Genomic DNA, 16,610 nt, shown 5'->3' with positions numbered 1-16,610 from the left:
AGAGTCTTTTCATTAATGATTTCAGAATTCTACATATCATTTACCTAGCTAAAGAATCACAAAATGCATTTATTTTTACAGTGATGCAATGGAGACACCTCTTTAACTTCCCCTTTTCTCCCCAAATTCATTGAACCATGGAACACTTTTTTAACATATTATTAATATCTTTAGAAACCATGCTTTAAAGATCATACTTTGGGAACTGCTGAGACATATTCTCTTGGTCAAGGTCATGGATTTTTAAGATGTCTACCTATCTGCAAACTGTAGCTATGAGCAAAATTGAGTCTGTGCTAATTTCTCATTTCCACATACTTTTCTACTTATCTCTGTGAGTTTCCTTTATTTCAGAAGTTTGGATTTCAACAAAAGTAGTTACATTAAGGTACATAATATTTCATGATGATTATGAAACTCCTATTTTAAAGGAAAATATAAAGCAATAATCCTGTAATGAAGAGAGACCTTTCTCTCTTTGCATACAGTTGAAAGTTTATAAAATTATTAAACATTAAACTGGACATGTGTTTCCCAAAATGAACTGAGAAGATAATCTGGGTAATTTAAAAATATATATACAAATTCCTGAGTCCTACTCCATACTTACTAAATAAGGATCTCCAGTGGACCTTAAACAAGGGGAACAACCATAGAGGGTAATTCACATTATCTAAGAATTTGGGGTAATACTGAAGTGCCTCTGATATTAAAAACCATGATAATTTAACCAGGAGCACTGATTAGCTCTAGTTCTTTTATTGTGTGTATTAACTATAAAACTCTTTCTGAACAATTTGTTCTATTACACCATTTCATTTTCTAACTTAAGAAATCACTTCTCCTTTTTATTCACTTCAGTTATATAGGCCCTGAGAAAGAAAATGCCTATTTAGAAGGGCTGCTGATATCTCAACTTGGCTTAAATTTGAAAAACATGAATAACAGCCAAAAGAACAAAAACAGAGCCTGGATGCCATTTCTAAACAGGAGCCTCACACAAACCACACTTCAGAGAGAGGCCTGCACTGAAGTGCCTTCCTACACTGTGTCTCGGACAACTGAACAAGCCCTTGAGAAGTTCCTGGAATCTTATTTCAAACAATAGAATTAAGGCTTCCCCATCCAAGTAAAGCTGCATAGCTATATTCCCATCAGCATCTTTACCAACTAATCAGAGTAGCTCCACTCTGACCAATCAGGACAGTGCCTTTTGGACCAATCAAACCTGGAGAATTTGGAGTCCTCATGTGCATGAGGATGAATCAATTAGGGACCAAGGGTGGGACCGCTATCTATATAAGCTTGGAGAATGCACTTTCCTTTTTTACTGAAGACTCAATCTCCAGATTCCAGCTGGAGCTGAAATACCAAGAACCAGAGAGGAGTAGGACAGAGTAGATTAGAGCAGAGCTGCCTAGTTGGAGAGGGCCTAGCCCGGGCCATCTCACAGATCTGCTGCTTCACTATTGAGCTGTCCCACAGCCGTGCTGTAGCACCGCTGAGATGTTTTTGTACTGAATGAAGTTTCCGTCTTCACTGTACCTCATACCAGGGATTCCTGTTGGTGTCAGTGACCATGGTTTGACAGTTACAATAAAATTAAAATATAAGGAATAAAAGTGATTTTCATGAGGACAAAGTAATATCAAGAAGAAGGAACACTCAGAAGCCAAGCAAAATTAAGGAATCCTGAACTGAATTAGTGCTTGAAAAACTAAGGTTCTCAGCACTGTGTCTTCTCCAATCTAGGCAAGCATTTGATATTTTTTTAAAAATCCTTATGCATACAAGATAAAAGACAAAGCAGTAATTAAAAATTAGTATAATTTGGAGCCCCCCTCTAATCATTTTCCTAATTTAAATTTCTTAAGTAGTCACCTTGCATAATCAAATCCTTTGTGGAACAGAGTTATCTCTGGACTATGAATCTACAACATTAGAAATTCAGTGCTGAAGCAAATGAAACGTGTTGTGAACTGCCTTTTTCTTTTTTGGTGAGAAAGGGATAGAAAAGAGAAGAAAATAAAACTTAAGAAAAGTTATCCAAATATCAGCCAACAAAGAAAAAAGGAACTTTACTGAATTTAGTAATTACCCTCTACAATTTCCAATTATTTACTAATGACTAAGAAGCTCCTACCCAAAGTCTCAAAGAGAGAAAATACTATTTGTTTAACAACATTAAATTAACAATCACCCAAAAGGAATGAAACAGTACTTAGATGAAAACAAAATGTCTTGTGATAAAGATTCATTTATTATATTTTTAAAAAAATGTTGTGTTACATTAAAATACATCCAAAGTGTCAAATAAAATTTACTTGAAAATGTTTTATAATCCTTTTATTTTTCAGGTTAACATATACAAAAATTAGCCCTTAGAACCCCTTAGAAGCATGTATTTCTCTAATTTTGTATCTAGTAAGAACCACCAAAATGTCCCTTTGATAAATGTTTTTATCTCCATTCAAAATTGGATAGTCACTTCTAACCCTTGTGTCTCCATAAAAGCTCCCTTTAAAACATAGGTTTTCCCAAACCTACTTAAATGTATTTTTTACAGAATAGAAAATTCAGACCATTTCCAAACACACCTTTCTACCTTTTGCTAAGTCCTAACCTCCTTTTGTGTTCTTCTCACACATGTGGAAATTATAATGCTCATCGTACTTCAAATTTTGTTTACTTCTACATTACTTTAATCTTTTCTCACAAAGATAATCTCAGCCAAACTGGGCCCTGACTTTGGTTTCCCTCAAATTCAAAAATAATAGCTACCCCCCCCAAAAAAGAGCAATCAGGGAATACGTTAATTCTCTCATTGTCAGTTTCAAATTAAATTACATGTATGATTTCAATTATAAAATAATTTCTTAAGTTATGCTCTTTAGGCTATGTTACCTGAGAAGATTGTACATTCCCTTGCTTCTAATTTATGCACAGGAGGTTTTCAACTAATTTGTTTTCCCTTTTACCACATGAACTCTCAGTTTTCTTCTACACTAAATAATCCATATTTTTGGTTATAGGATCCTGTAATTGTAAAAGTAGATTAATTCACTTAAGCAGACAAGTTATTGTGTTTTAAAGAAAGCACAGACCATTATAACTGGCATTTTCAAACTGGGGAAGAAGTGGTTTAAATTTATAAAAATATTTAAATTATTTCAGCTACATGCAAAAAAATGAAACTTGAACACCAACTTACACCATACACCAAAATAAATTCAAGGTGGATAAAAGACTTAAATATAAGCCATGACACCATTAAAGTCCTAGAGGAGAACATTGGCAAGAAAATCTAAGATATTCCACGCAGCAACATTTTTACCGATATGTCCCCTAGAGCAAGGAATATAAAGGAAACAATAAACAAATGGTATCTCATCAAAATAAAAAGCTTCTGCATGGCTAAAGAAAACAGTATTAAATTAAAAAGACAACCAACTGTACGGGAAAACATATTTGCCAATGATACCTCAGACAAAGGTTTAATCTCCAATATATACAAAGAACTTACACGACTCCACTCTAGGAAGACATCTAACCCAATTAAAAAATGGGAAAAGAACTTGAACAGACACCTCTCCAAAGAGGACATACAGAATATCCAGAGACACATGAAGAGATGCTCAATATTGTTAGCTATCAGAGAGATGCAAATTAAAACCACAATGAGATACCACTTTACACCAGTCAGGATGGCTATCATAAACAAAGCAACAAACAACAAATGTTGGAGAGGTTGTGGGGAAAAGGGGACCTTAGTTCACTGTTGGTGGGATTGCAGACTGGTACAACCATTATGGAAAACAGTATGGAATTTTCTCAGAAAGATAAAAATCGACATGCCTTTTGACCCAGCAATTCCACTGCTAGGATTATACCCCAAGAATCCTAAAACATCAATTTCAAAGAACCTATGCACCACAATGTTCATAGCAGCACAATTTACAATAGCCAAGAGTTGGAAGCAACCTAGGTGCCCATCAGTAAATGAGTGGATCAAAAAATTGTGGTACATATACACAATGGAATTCTATGCAGCAGAGAGAAAGAAGGAGCTACTACCCTTTGCAACAACATGGATGGAACTGGAAAGCATTATGTTGAGTGAAATAGGCCAGGCATTGAAGGACAAATACCATATGATCTCACCTTTGACAGGAAGCAAACAATAAAACAAACAAGCAAACAGAATAAAAACAAAGACACTGAAATAGAGAACAAGTGGGCAGTGACCAGAGGGGAGAGGGAAGGGAATTTAAGGGGGAAAAATGGGGAGGGATTTTGAGGAACAAGTATGAAAGACACAGGGATGAGGACTGGGGGGGGGGGGGGAATGGGAGGGAGGTGGGGAGACGGGGCGGGGGGGGCTGGGATGGAAGAAATAGACAAAAAAAATGTACTTGAAAAATAATTAAATAAAAAATTTAAAAATAATAATAATAAATAATAATAAATAAATAAAATATTTAAATTATTTAATATAGTTATAAACCAACCATGAATAATAAAGAAAATCTGGAAAATGTTAAACAAAATATAAAAACTAGTTTGAAATGTTATTGGCCATCTATGAAATCACTACTAAGTCACTTCACCTCTTGTCCTAAGGTTCTACACTGTAGAAAAAGGAATTTATGACTTCTAACATCCTTTATGCTTCTAAATATCTGAGCTCCTGTAGAAATGTAATACAATTTGAGTCCTAAGTTTTGTGTCTGCTACATTGTAAACACCTCCCATACACAAAAACACACCACAATGATATATTAAAAAATTTCTCGGGAAAAGAAAAGTGTGAAAATTCAAAATAGCCATGAGGCATTTTCATATATCAACTGTGGGAGAATACCTGCCATAATCCTTCCTAAAGCATGACATCATCTATGAAACCTTGGAATGAGGAAGCCCTTCAGATCCAGTATTTGCACTTCTAGGAATGAAGAATAAAGAATGACTTGCACATTTACATAAACACACATGTTCAAAGATATTATATTACAACATTGTATATATGATACACAACTCAAACCTAAAGTCCAAACCTGAGATCTTGATTTCACTCCCGATTCTGTTCTACCTAGTCTTCCACATTTTAGTAAGAAGCGGCCCCAGTTGGTCAAGGCAAGTATCAAAAAGTCATCATTCAGCCCTGGCTGGTGTAGCTCAGTGGATTCAGCGCAGGCCTGTGAACCAGACCATCACAGTTCGATTCCCAGTCAGGGCACATGCCTGGGTTGCAGGCTGGTTCCCTGCAGGCCAGTTCCCATCAGGGGACACACAAAAGGCAACCATACATTAATGTTTCTCTTCCTCTCTCCTTCCCTTCCCCTCTAAAGATAAATAAAATATTTTTTAAAAAAGAAGTTATTATTCATTACCCCTTCACAATAAACCCACTGAAAGTCTTATCTTTTTTTCCTATAAAACACAATGAAAATCAGTCACTCCACTAGATCTCTACTGCTACCACCCCAGTCCCAAACACCTTTATGTCTCACCTGGGCTACAGCAAACACCTCCTGATGATGGCCTCCCACTTAGCCTTTATTCCTCAGAACAACAGAAGCCCAAACAATCATTTTAAATAAAAGCATGCATTTCTGTGTGTAAAACTCTTTCACACCTTCCATGCACTTACAGAATCTAAATGCCTCATAACTCTACCTGCCTTTCCAAGCTCATCTCCTGCTATGTTCTCCCTTGCTTTGATCATGCCAGGCAAAACTGACCATTCCTAAAACCTACCAGGCTCTTTCCTGTTCCAAGGCCCTTGAGCATGTCTTTCTCCTCCCTGGAAATCATCTTTCGAGGCTGGCTCCTCATTATCCAGTTATCATCGAAATAGCCTTCCCTTTGCCCACCAACAAGTATTTTCCTTTTTGTACAGTATTACTTAATAATACCTGTTCCCATCATATACTCACCTCCATCTTTATGTGTTGTTTATTAATTATAATTTTTTCACTCTAGTGCATAAAATCCAGATGGCATTAATGGTTTCACTATTTTCCTGGCAACATGTATAGTTCATATCAGTAAGTATTTATTATATGAATGACAGACTAACATAAGGGCAACCTGAGTTTTTGCTTTCATTTGCCACAGATAAGCAATTGTTTAAATTAAGAGTCTTAATTTAAATAATGTACTGAAAGTTTATCATCTGGCTTCAGCAATCTTCTTGGCTTCAACTCAGGCCACACACACATACCTTAATCTGCGGCCACTTCCCTTTGGGAAATATAAATTGATTTGATTGGCTGTAACTCAAGGGGTGTTCGGCAAGAGCCGAAGCTAACAAGACTGCTGAGGACAGATCAGGCTTTTGTCACAGAATAGGCGATTATGTTTTAGAGAGAGTCAGAGGTTTGTTACCAAAGCCTGTACACTATACAAACTAGTAGGGTATTTGATAAACTGCAAGAGTGAAAAATTGGATTCACTACAAAGGTTACCTCTTATAAACATAGTAACATTTTTGCGATCATAGAATCAGTAGTGTGTTTCTTGTGTGACACACTAAAATTTAGATTTTTCCTTGACTATTAAAGATTTCAAAGGTTTTACACAAAAGCCTGTGTGCCTTGTTCCTAAAACTACCCCAGTGAAATTATGTGAAGTTGGCTTTTTGAAATCTTACCCCATCTTAGAAAATGTACTAGATTCAAAATAAATGCTCTTTCCACTGATAACAGTCTCCTCATCTCACTCATTCCAAATTGTACCACATTTTAAAAACATACTATTGGTTCATATGCTTGCAAATCCTTCTTTTATTTCCAAATGAAGTATGTTTATATAAAAAGTACTTCTAAAATCATGCTGCACAATATATACTTTGTTATTGAAACTATTTTGCTATTTATCACTCTATAATTGGGAAATTTTAATACCTTAATATTTATTTTCAATATTAATTCTAATAAAAATAACAATCTTAGCGTTAAAAAAAATAATGCCTATACCCTGGCTGGTGTGGCTCAGTGGTTAAGTGCTGGCCTGTGAATCAAAGGGTCCCAGGTTCGATTCCCAGTCAGGGCACATGCCTGGGTTGCAGGTAAAGTACTCAGTAGGGGGCACACAAAAAGCAACCGCACACTGATGTTTCTCTCTCTCTCTTTATCCCTCCCATCCCCTCTGCTTAAAAATAAATAAATACAACCTTTAAAAAATAATGCCTATATTGCAACAGGTCCCAATCCTCCTTTCTTTTTACTCGAAGACTTTTCTTCACTTTCCTAGACCCTGAAAGCTTCTGATTTGGTTGTTCTCTAATTTTCCTCCATATCTGCTCTTAAAATCCCAGGAAAGACAAGAGAAATGTTAAGATCTACTTTCATTAGCACATTCCTCTCCTACCACCATAACTGTTTTTCCATTAAAAATGATCCTTTGTTAAAGGTGAGATCCATTTGATCTCACCTTTAAGAGGAAGCTAAACAACAAAACAGACAAGCAAGCAAAATAAAAACAAAGACACTGAAATAGAGAACAGGGGGACAGTGACCAGAGGGGAGAGGGGAGGGAATTTCAGGGGAAAAGGGGAAGGATTTACAGGAACAAGTATAAAGGACACATGGACAACAACTAAGGGGGATGGAAATGGGAGGGAGGTGGGGAGCATGGCGGGGGCGGGGTTGGGCTGGGATGGGAGTAAAAAACAGAAAATTGTACTTGAACAATAATTAAATAAATTTTAATAAAAGATTCTTTGTGGGGGGGGAGTAGAAAGACAAATAATCAAATTTCTTGTTTGAGCCTCTGAGTAATGCTGCTTTATCTACCTGGAGCAACATGTTTGATAATTCCTGAGGTTCTGTATCTCTGGAGAGTGATAAGTTCTTCAGTTCTTAGGAAAAGCTTCAGTTCTCCCATAAATTTCACCTGTCTTTATCTCACCTCAGGAATCAACAAGTCCTGAGGTAGAGCCATAACTTTATCAAATAAAACTGCACAGGGAAAAATGATCCATCTTAGAACTCCAATAAAGTCACAACCTCCAAAGAAAACAGGTTATCACTTTTTGAGGAGGACTGTGTGTAATATGGGGAATGAGTACCCGAGGATTAAAACTTTGGAACCCCTGAAGCGCTCACTAATGCATAATCTGCCTTTGTAATCTACTTCACAAAATTCACATCAGGACAAAGCAGTGAGCAGTGAAAGAGACCTTCCCCTAACTTACCTGTAAAAGAGAGTTGCAATATATAGTCAGTGGCCTAGTTTCATGTTACTTCTTAAAGTAAAACAAACAAAAACACAACAGAAACTTACCTTCATAAGGGGACCCTAATTGATATTTTCCACTAAAAAATTTTGGCAATGAAAATACAAGGGCTCCCAGTCCGATCATAAAGGAAGCAAATGCAAGCCATCTTGGTTTGTGTCCTCTTTCGCCAATATAGGATACAAATAAAGACAACAAACAGAAGGCAATATCATAGCTCGATGATATCAGGCCCGTCAGGGAACTCTTCATTTCATAGCGCTTCTCAATAGTGGAAATGCTAATATTTACTAAGCCATTTACTACGACACCTAAAAGAGAAAAAAAATATTATGTGCATTATTACAACTTTACCATATAGATCATGGTTATTAACACAGTGTACTAAAGTTTGGTTGTTTCCTTTGATACTTTTAAATGTACCAGTTTTAAAAGACTCAAAATTTCAAAGGTAGGCAACCCAAACATACCTCCTTACAAATCAGTTTCCTTTTAAGTTGCCCACTTGTGAATTTTCGGGTGTTAAATAAAATTGATGCTTACCACATCCTACACTATGGCTAACTTCATTTTTATTTAAATTGTAATCAGAAAGTCAGACTGATAAAGAAGGTCTCATAAGGCCAGTTGAGTTTCTCAGTGTAACATACTCTCACTGACCTCATTCTGAAGAGCACAAAAAGTACCACTGATTGCAGAGGTCAAGTGAGTAAAACTCAAGCACTTCCCAGGTTACTCAATCCTTAAACATATTTACCTATAACAAGAGACCCTTGACTTAGTTTTAAGAAAGTTAAAATTGAACTCTCAAGCCCTTTTTCTTTCTTTAACACTCTTATGGACACTAAAGTTAAAGGTCCTGGAGAGAAAGTGAACATAAATTAAGAGTATTATTTCAATCACTGGCATTTTAAATCATAGGCAAAGAAGGGGAAAAAAACCTTACACTTCATCTGCTTATTATAACTATGACAGAGAACTACAATATAAACAAGGAAAAGCTGTTTTGACTGAAGTCCAATTTTGACTGAAAAAAATATATCCTGTCCAAATACAGATTCATTTTACCATTTAAACAGTACTATAATTTTTTAAAATGCATCCGATGAAGTTACAAAGTTTTTATTTATTGGGGTGACTAGAAAGTGTGCATATTTTTTTCTGTAAAATAAGACACATTTTTCATGTTCACCAATAACTTTACTGATTTGGATATCTTGAGTATGTTGGCTATCTCTCGTGTGGTATAAGGTTGCTTGTTCTCAATTCAGATTAGATCACTATCAACTTCAACGAGTCTACCCAACTGCAGAGCATTGTCCAGCAAGAAATCTTCAGCACAGAACTTCACAAACCACTTTTCACACGTTCAGTCAGTCACAACACCTTCTCCATCCACTGCACAAATCTTATTTTTTGTTTCAGTTGTGTTTTCACCTTCCTCAAAATAATAAAGCATATTATGCTGAAAATGTTGCTCATTTTCTTCTACCTTCAATATTAAAACGGCCACACAAAAATTCACTAATTTTGATGCTTTTTTAAGTGCATGCTTATACAACAGCTGTTACAGTACAATCTAACAAAATTGTTTTGAATACAGTTAAATACACCTAAGTGCTACCAGGGCCACCTTATGGAAAAAAACAAAAGAACTTTTTGGCCAGCCCACAGTTACCCCTTTTACTTTAGAGACTATAAGAAATTGTTTTCATTTATTAATTAATAGAAAGAGTGTACACAAGCCATAATCTATACAATTTCTTTAAATATTTCATTTATTTATTTTCAGAGAAGAGGGGAAGGGAAGGAGAAAGAGAGGGAGAGAAATATCAATGTATGGTTGCCTCTCATGCATCCCCTTCTGGGAACTGGCCTGCAATCTAGGCATGTGCCCTGACTGGGAATCGAACTGTGATCCTTTGCTTCACTGGCCCGCACTCAATCCACTGAGCTACACCAGGCAGGGCACAATTTCTTTAAATTTTGGTTTGTCAAGACTGTAACTGGAAATACATTTCAAGAAAATTAATAAAATGAATTTAAAAACCCTGAAATAATTTTTACTTTTATGCCAGTTTAATAAGTCTGTAAGTCAATTTATAATTCCTAAGATTTCAATGTAGAAAAAGGTATCTAAAATACCTAGGAATGATATATTTGTAAGGAGCTAAGGTTATGAGAATATGAAAGTTCATCATCCAAAAATCAACTTCCTAAAACATTTGCCATACTGATTAAGTCAGTCATTAGAACACCTTGCCATTACAGTAATACTTTTCTGAAAAAGTAAATTTGTAAACTTTTGCAGAAGTACACGTTAATCATCATGTCCAATGTCAACTCTGTGCTATAGAAATTCCAAGAACTCTGCATTTAAAAAGAAAAAAGGAAAGAAATTCCACAGAATACCACATAACATGTCTTTCTACCATGAACACATGAAGATAAGAGGCACATTGGGAAATTAAGTTCTCAGAGAAATTCTGTTATCTCAGAGAAATTAACTCAGGGTTGAGTTAGATAAACTCACTTGACAAGTGCTGGGGTTCTCCCCAATAAAACACCTATTAATATTCCATGGAAATGGTCTTCCCAAGGATCATGTTTGAGAAACATATGGTAGTAACGTCTTCAGTCATCCTAACTTAAACTGAAACAAGAATGGTAGGCCATTTTTATCTCAAATTATGCTTCTTAAACTGGAGACCTCTGGGTAGATGGAGCTCCAGGCTAAACATTTTTTTAAGAGTACCAATTATATTCAATAAACATCTTTAAAATGGTATATTAAATGTAAAATGACATCTGGAATAACACAGAAATTTCAGAATTCATTTTAACATAAAACACAAGATGTCTCTTGGTGTCCAGATTCTTTGAACCTTCCAACCCTTCGACTCTGAGATGCTCCACAATCTTGGATTTTGGACGATTAAGATCGAGAAACTGAGAGAAGGTAAATTTTGATGGGGACAAGAGAGGTGGAAAGGAAAATAACTCTTTAGCACAAAACTACCTTTGGTAGAAGGGCTGCAGTTAGACCGACGTGCAATCAACAAACTCTTGGCACCTAACAGTACAAACCAAGGGGCATGGAGTTCTTTTGAGACAGAGGAGCAAAAGCAAGAACAGGAAGTATATATTTAAATCTATTCTGTTGATCTTAGAAAAGATCAATTTCCAGCCCCTCCCCCAGGGTTCCTTGGATGGCATTTCTTCCCATCAATCGTTGCTTGACTACTTACACAAAACTTTAAAACTATGACTTAAATTCTAATTAGCCTTCAACAAGTCCTGTAAGGCGCTCCGCCCCATTCTGTACCTCTCCCCAATTTGCCACGTTGGTGTTAGTGTAATTTCCATTCTTTCGCTGCCTGCAGGAGATCCACCGCCGCTGTGCAGCTTCAACTTTCTACCTACGCTTTCCTTCCTGGGGCCATTCTCCCGTACCCCACCCTCTGCTCCCTCCTCCGAACCAAGCTTAGACTGCAAACTCCTGAGGGTATAAACTTGGACTTTATCAGTAACTCTCAAGAAAAAGTAAAAGAAATGCTTGGAGAAAACAAATACCGCCTAACTCTTGAGTATTTGAAAAACCTCAACCTTCAACAACGCTCCAAGCCGTAGCTAAAAGCACTGGACTCCACTCGTACCCTCAAACAATTCAAACTAACTGAACTCTCGGAACATGAATGCTTGTATCTAACTTCTGCTTTATGTACTCCACAAGCTTCTCCTCTGAGAGTCACCCTACCCTCACCAGCAAATTTATTAATTAATCCTTCCATTCTAGAAACTGTAAAAAAAAAAAAAATCCCTTCATTTGGGGGGGGAGGGCTTATAAAAAATGCATGCTTTTGTGGTCCCCGGGACACCCCGTTGCCACTGGAAAACTCAGGTAGTTTCGATCTTCCTTGGAGGTATTGAAATCGGCTAAACTGAGGTTCGGCACCAGAGAGAAAAGGCTGTTTGGCAAGCCTTGAATAGTTGCTGCTACAAAGGAGAAGCTAAAATGTGGAAGTCTGAACCTAGTTGGTTAACGTGGTGTGAGCGCTTAGGAGCCCACTGCCGGGGTCGCCCCCGCGGGGCTCGTGGACCACCTGGCCCCGGCGCACCTGTCCTCATCCCCCCCCAGCCCTCCGCGCCCCTCCGCGCCCCTCCCCGCCCTCCGCTCTCCAGCGGGCGCTGGACGGTACCTTGCGTCAGGGCCAAGAGGCAATAGTGGACCAGAAACCCCTGGGGCGTGTTGCACAGCTGAAGACACTGGGGCTGGAAGTTCCCCCATCCGCAGGGCCCCTCCTCAAACTCGGACTCCGGCTCGGTCGGCTCCCGGGAGTCGGGGGCAGCTGCGGTAGGCAGATCGGGGGGCCGGTGTGTCGGCGCGTCCTCCCTCGGGGGGTTGGCGGACAGAGCGGAGACCTGGACGTGAGAGGGCGACGCGGAGAAACGGCGCGGGGTGTCGGGGCTGGAGCTGACGAAAGCTGGGTTCTCAATGCCTTTGAGGCCCTTCATCGTTCGGATGGGTTCTCTGGACTCCCGTGCATCCGAGCAGGAAAAAAAGCCACCCAAACAACAGGTCCGCCGTGGCTCCGCCCCAGGGCAGGTAGCAGCGCCCCCCGGGGGAAGGCTCCACCCTCCCTGCCTCCCAGCTCCCCGGCCCGGCCGCCGCTGCCACCCTCCCGCGGGAGCTCGCCGCCTGGCGGCCGCGCAGCCTTCGTTGGCGCCCCCACGCCTCACCTGTCCCCGCGCGGGGGGGGGGGGCGCGACCGGAGCGCGAGGGCGTGGGCGTGGGCGCGGGCGTGCGGCCCGGCCGGCGCCAGGTGAGGAGGGCAGGGCTCCCGCGCTGGGACCCGCCCGCCGCTCTCCCTGGGAACTCAAGTACCGGGAACCAAGTAGAGTGTGGGAGTCTGGTGGCCGAGCTCCCCTTGGGTGCTGGCAGGAGTTGCATCAGGAGATCTTTCAAGAAAATACCATTTGGTTTTCTTCCGTAGCTGTTTGCCAAACCAGCCTAGGTCTGGACTCGAGGAATCTAGCAGCCATAGGTACAATACTTTGCGTTCTGTGAACATGGTGGTGAGAATTTTACCTGCCACCCTCCTTAAAAATGGGAATCCCTACCTCTTGCAGCCCGACCCCGGCACCGCATCACAACATAGCTGCTTTTTTTATTCTGCTTCTCCCAAACTGAAGGAACAGAAATTAAGAAACTGGAAAAACATATATGTGATCCTTTTTCTGCAGTATATTGCAGGCGTAAAATCAACAGTGTTGATAATCATAAATAATTTCTACCTGGGGAATAAATAGGAAAAACACTCTGAAGAACTGTACACCATTTACGATTGCAGTTACAATTTATTCATTGAAAAATATTTATATCCTGGGCACCGAACATTGTTCTAAGATCTGGGGATGCAGTATGCATAAAAACTGAAACATAGCCCTGGCTGGTGTAGCTCAGTGGATTGAGCACGGGCCTGCGAACCAGACAATCGCAGTTCGATTCCCAGTCAGGGCACATGCCAGGGTTGCAGGCAGGTTCGCTGCAGGCCAGTTCCCAGCAGGGGACGCACGAAAGGCAACCATACATTGATGTTTCTCTCCCTCTCTCCTTCCCTTCCCCTCTAAAGATAAATAAATAAAATCTTTAAAAAAAAAAAAAACTGAAACATACCCTGGCCTTCTGGTGCTTGCATTCCAACAAGACAGGTAATAAGCAATAAATGTATAGTGTATTTCACTGTGCTAAGTGTCAGGGGAAAGTAAATCAAGGACAGGCTAGAAGGTGTGTTGTGTATATTGGGGAAGGGGAGGAAGGCGATGCTATTTTAAACTGGGTGGTCAGGGCAGGGCCGGCCTTACCGGGAAGGTTACATTTGAGATAAGACCTGGAGGAGGTAAGAGAGGAACCTGACATGTTGGGGATACAGGGGCTGCGGTGGAATGAGGTAGTTGGAGAGAGTAGGAGTTGAGGGCAAGTAAAGGAGTGCACGCAGGGTGGAGAGGAAGTGATTGGGGCCAGACTTGTAGGCCATTATAGGGCGGTAGCTTTTATTGTGAGTGAAATAGGAAGATTTGGAGCCAAGGAGTGACAGGATCCTGACATGATAAGGTTTTCAGATGATCCATCATCTCTCCCCTTCGGAAGATAGACTAATCTATCCCAAAGTAATATATTTTAAACAAATGCTTTTAAAACTATACCTAAAGATCTCGGAATGTTTATCTTTCCCTAAATTAAATGTTGATTCCAATAAAGAACATAATGAAAACCATACATATTTTCTTTTTGCTAGTCAATCAAAATCACATGTACAAAGTTGTTATGCTTCACAAGACTGTAGAGCGTTAAGGAACCTACTTTCTCAGATCTAATTACTAATTATATAATATCTCAAAACAGGTCTCAGGTGTCAGTGCATAATATACTGCTATATTACGTTGTTTTCAATGCACTGCTACTATTATCCACATATATGGGTCCTTTTATTAGAAGTTAGAGTACTTCACTACATACTGATTAATCATACTATCAAGTTGTAGAGATAATTTTTGTCTTGCTATCCTCACTTAACACTTGGCTAATTGCCTGCCCAAGAGGCTACTTCTACTTTCAGTGATAATACCTCTTGAAAGGCAGTGACTCGGTAGCGTATGATGGTCACCTCCAGTGTAGGCTTGAACCCAGAGAAGAGAGTGTGGTGATGGAAGGGTCTCCTCTCATAGTGAAACAAGGTGTTTCTGTGTCTTCTCACTGTAGACACTAGGCTCAATTAAAGTAACCTAGAGGAATGGTTTTCAAACACTTTTACTGCCTAATAAAATAAACTAGAATTCAGAAAAGAATACAGAATGCATGACACATACTATAAGTAGTATTTTGTGAAACTTTTGTTTTTATTATATATGCTTTATTTACTGAGTTGAGGGATTGAGGCTTTAAAAAATACATCTTACTTGGAGCAGACGTACATCCAGTTTCTTGTTCCTTCACAGTCAAAATAGGTCTAGACGGACCTAGAACAGAGTGAGAGTGCAGAAATAGGAAATGACATTTTTTAATGTCTACTATATGTCCCATTATTAATCCTTCTGAGAACAACAGCTATCAGTATCTATGTTTTACATATTAAAGAGCAGATTAGTAACTCACCCAAAATCATACAGCTAAATAAATGTCCTGCCACCTATTAAGGATATGAAGTCAGTTTTCCATGTAAGATATCTTCCCTGAACTTTGCATTTTTTCTTTTATTTGCTACAGCTTATCTTTATTGGTTAGAATTATTACATAGATTGTGAGGGCAACATTGCCCACAAGTCCCTCCGTCCGCCACGGATGAAAGTGAAACTACCAAGACATGATCTGCTTGAGGAGGAGAGGTGGCCAATCTCTCAGAGGAGAAGGGCCAGGAGCCCCTTCGTCAACGGCTTTTATTGGGTTGTAATACACAGGAATACAGGTGGCAAGGATCAAACAGTAGATAACATTTCAAAGAAATCTGAGGGCTTAATCTGAGTCAGAGTCTATCAGGAAAGGGAGTTGCAGAAACTTTGGGAGACATACTAATTTCCTGATCGGACCCTTATTATATGAATGAAAGCACTCTTAGCAACGCAGGTTTCACAGGACTTTTAGGAACTCTTTCTTATTCCTGATCACCCCAGATCCCACTCTAGCCAGCAAGGGGCCACACCATCTCCCCCATCACAGGTTTTTAGGCTTAAGTGGATTAGACCCAGGAAGTGCTTCTCCCAGAGACATTGGGACTTGGGCTATGTCAGAATAGCTGGGGGGCAAGGGTCCATCACTCCCTCTTTGTTGCATGAGGGCCTCCCAAGTGATCATGTCTGTCTTAGGTTGCCCCTCCTCTGAGGGGTGGTACCCATCTCTGACTAACTGACCATGCAGTAGAGGCAGAGGAAGAAGCAGAAGCAGCACGTGCTGCCAGATACAAGCTTTGTCTCCTAAGTGGCTTGAATTCCAGAGGTTGCTCACTCAGCCTTAGCAATGGGGGGCAGTTGCAACTCCTGAAAGCAAGCAGAGCGGTTCCCAACAATAGATATTCTGAGATATCAAGACTCATATTTACCTATTGATGTAGTCTCAGGACTAATTCTTCTCAGAATACCCCCAGAGGATTCAGATACCCAAATTAGGCTATCAGAAAATGTTTAGACACAAATGGACAAAAGGCAGTATCAAAAGGTATGAACAAATATGATCACCATTTTATCTATGAAATATGAAGCAATTTAACCAATATGAAAATTTTGCTTTCATGAGATGTAATTAAATAAAGTCACAATTTAGGATTATTTTGCAGGGTTGAATTAATAGATTCAAAGAAACACAATTGAACCATTA

General features: G+C 39.3%; 1 protein-coding gene across 3 annotated transcripts in view; it reads right to left on the bottom strand.

Moving 5' to 3' along the window:
• The window catches only part of SLCO4C1 (solute carrier organic anion transporter family member 4C1), a 56,681-nt gene extending 43,861 nt beyond the window's left edge, over positions 1-12,820 (bottom strand). For all 3 annotated transcript variants that reach the window (XM_037142640.2, XM_037142641.2, XM_037142644.2), the window contains exons 1-2: positions 12,439-12,820; positions 8,287-8,550 (exon numbers count right to left, since the gene is read on the bottom strand). In XM_037142640.2, the coding sequence (XP_036998535.2) occupies positions 8,287-8,550; positions 12,439-12,754 (580 nt within the window). In that variant the 5' untranslated portion in view covers positions 12,755-12,820. The remainder of the gene's footprint in view (positions 1-8,286; positions 8,551-12,438) is intronic.
• Positions 12,821-16,610: the final 3,790 nt, after the last annotated feature.

This window comes from Artibeus jamaicensis, unplaced genomic scaffold (assembly GCF_021234435.1).
Source record: "Artibeus jamaicensis isolate MK-2021 breed Jamaican fruit bat unplaced genomic scaffold, CSHL_Jam_final contig_3243, whole genome shotgun sequence".
Classification (NCBI taxonomy): domain Eukaryota; kingdom Metazoa; phylum Chordata; class Mammalia; order Chiroptera; family Phyllostomidae; genus Artibeus; species Artibeus jamaicensis.
The sequence above is the reverse complement of the archived record's forward strand: the minus strand, read 5'-3'. Positions and strand labels throughout refer to the sequence as shown.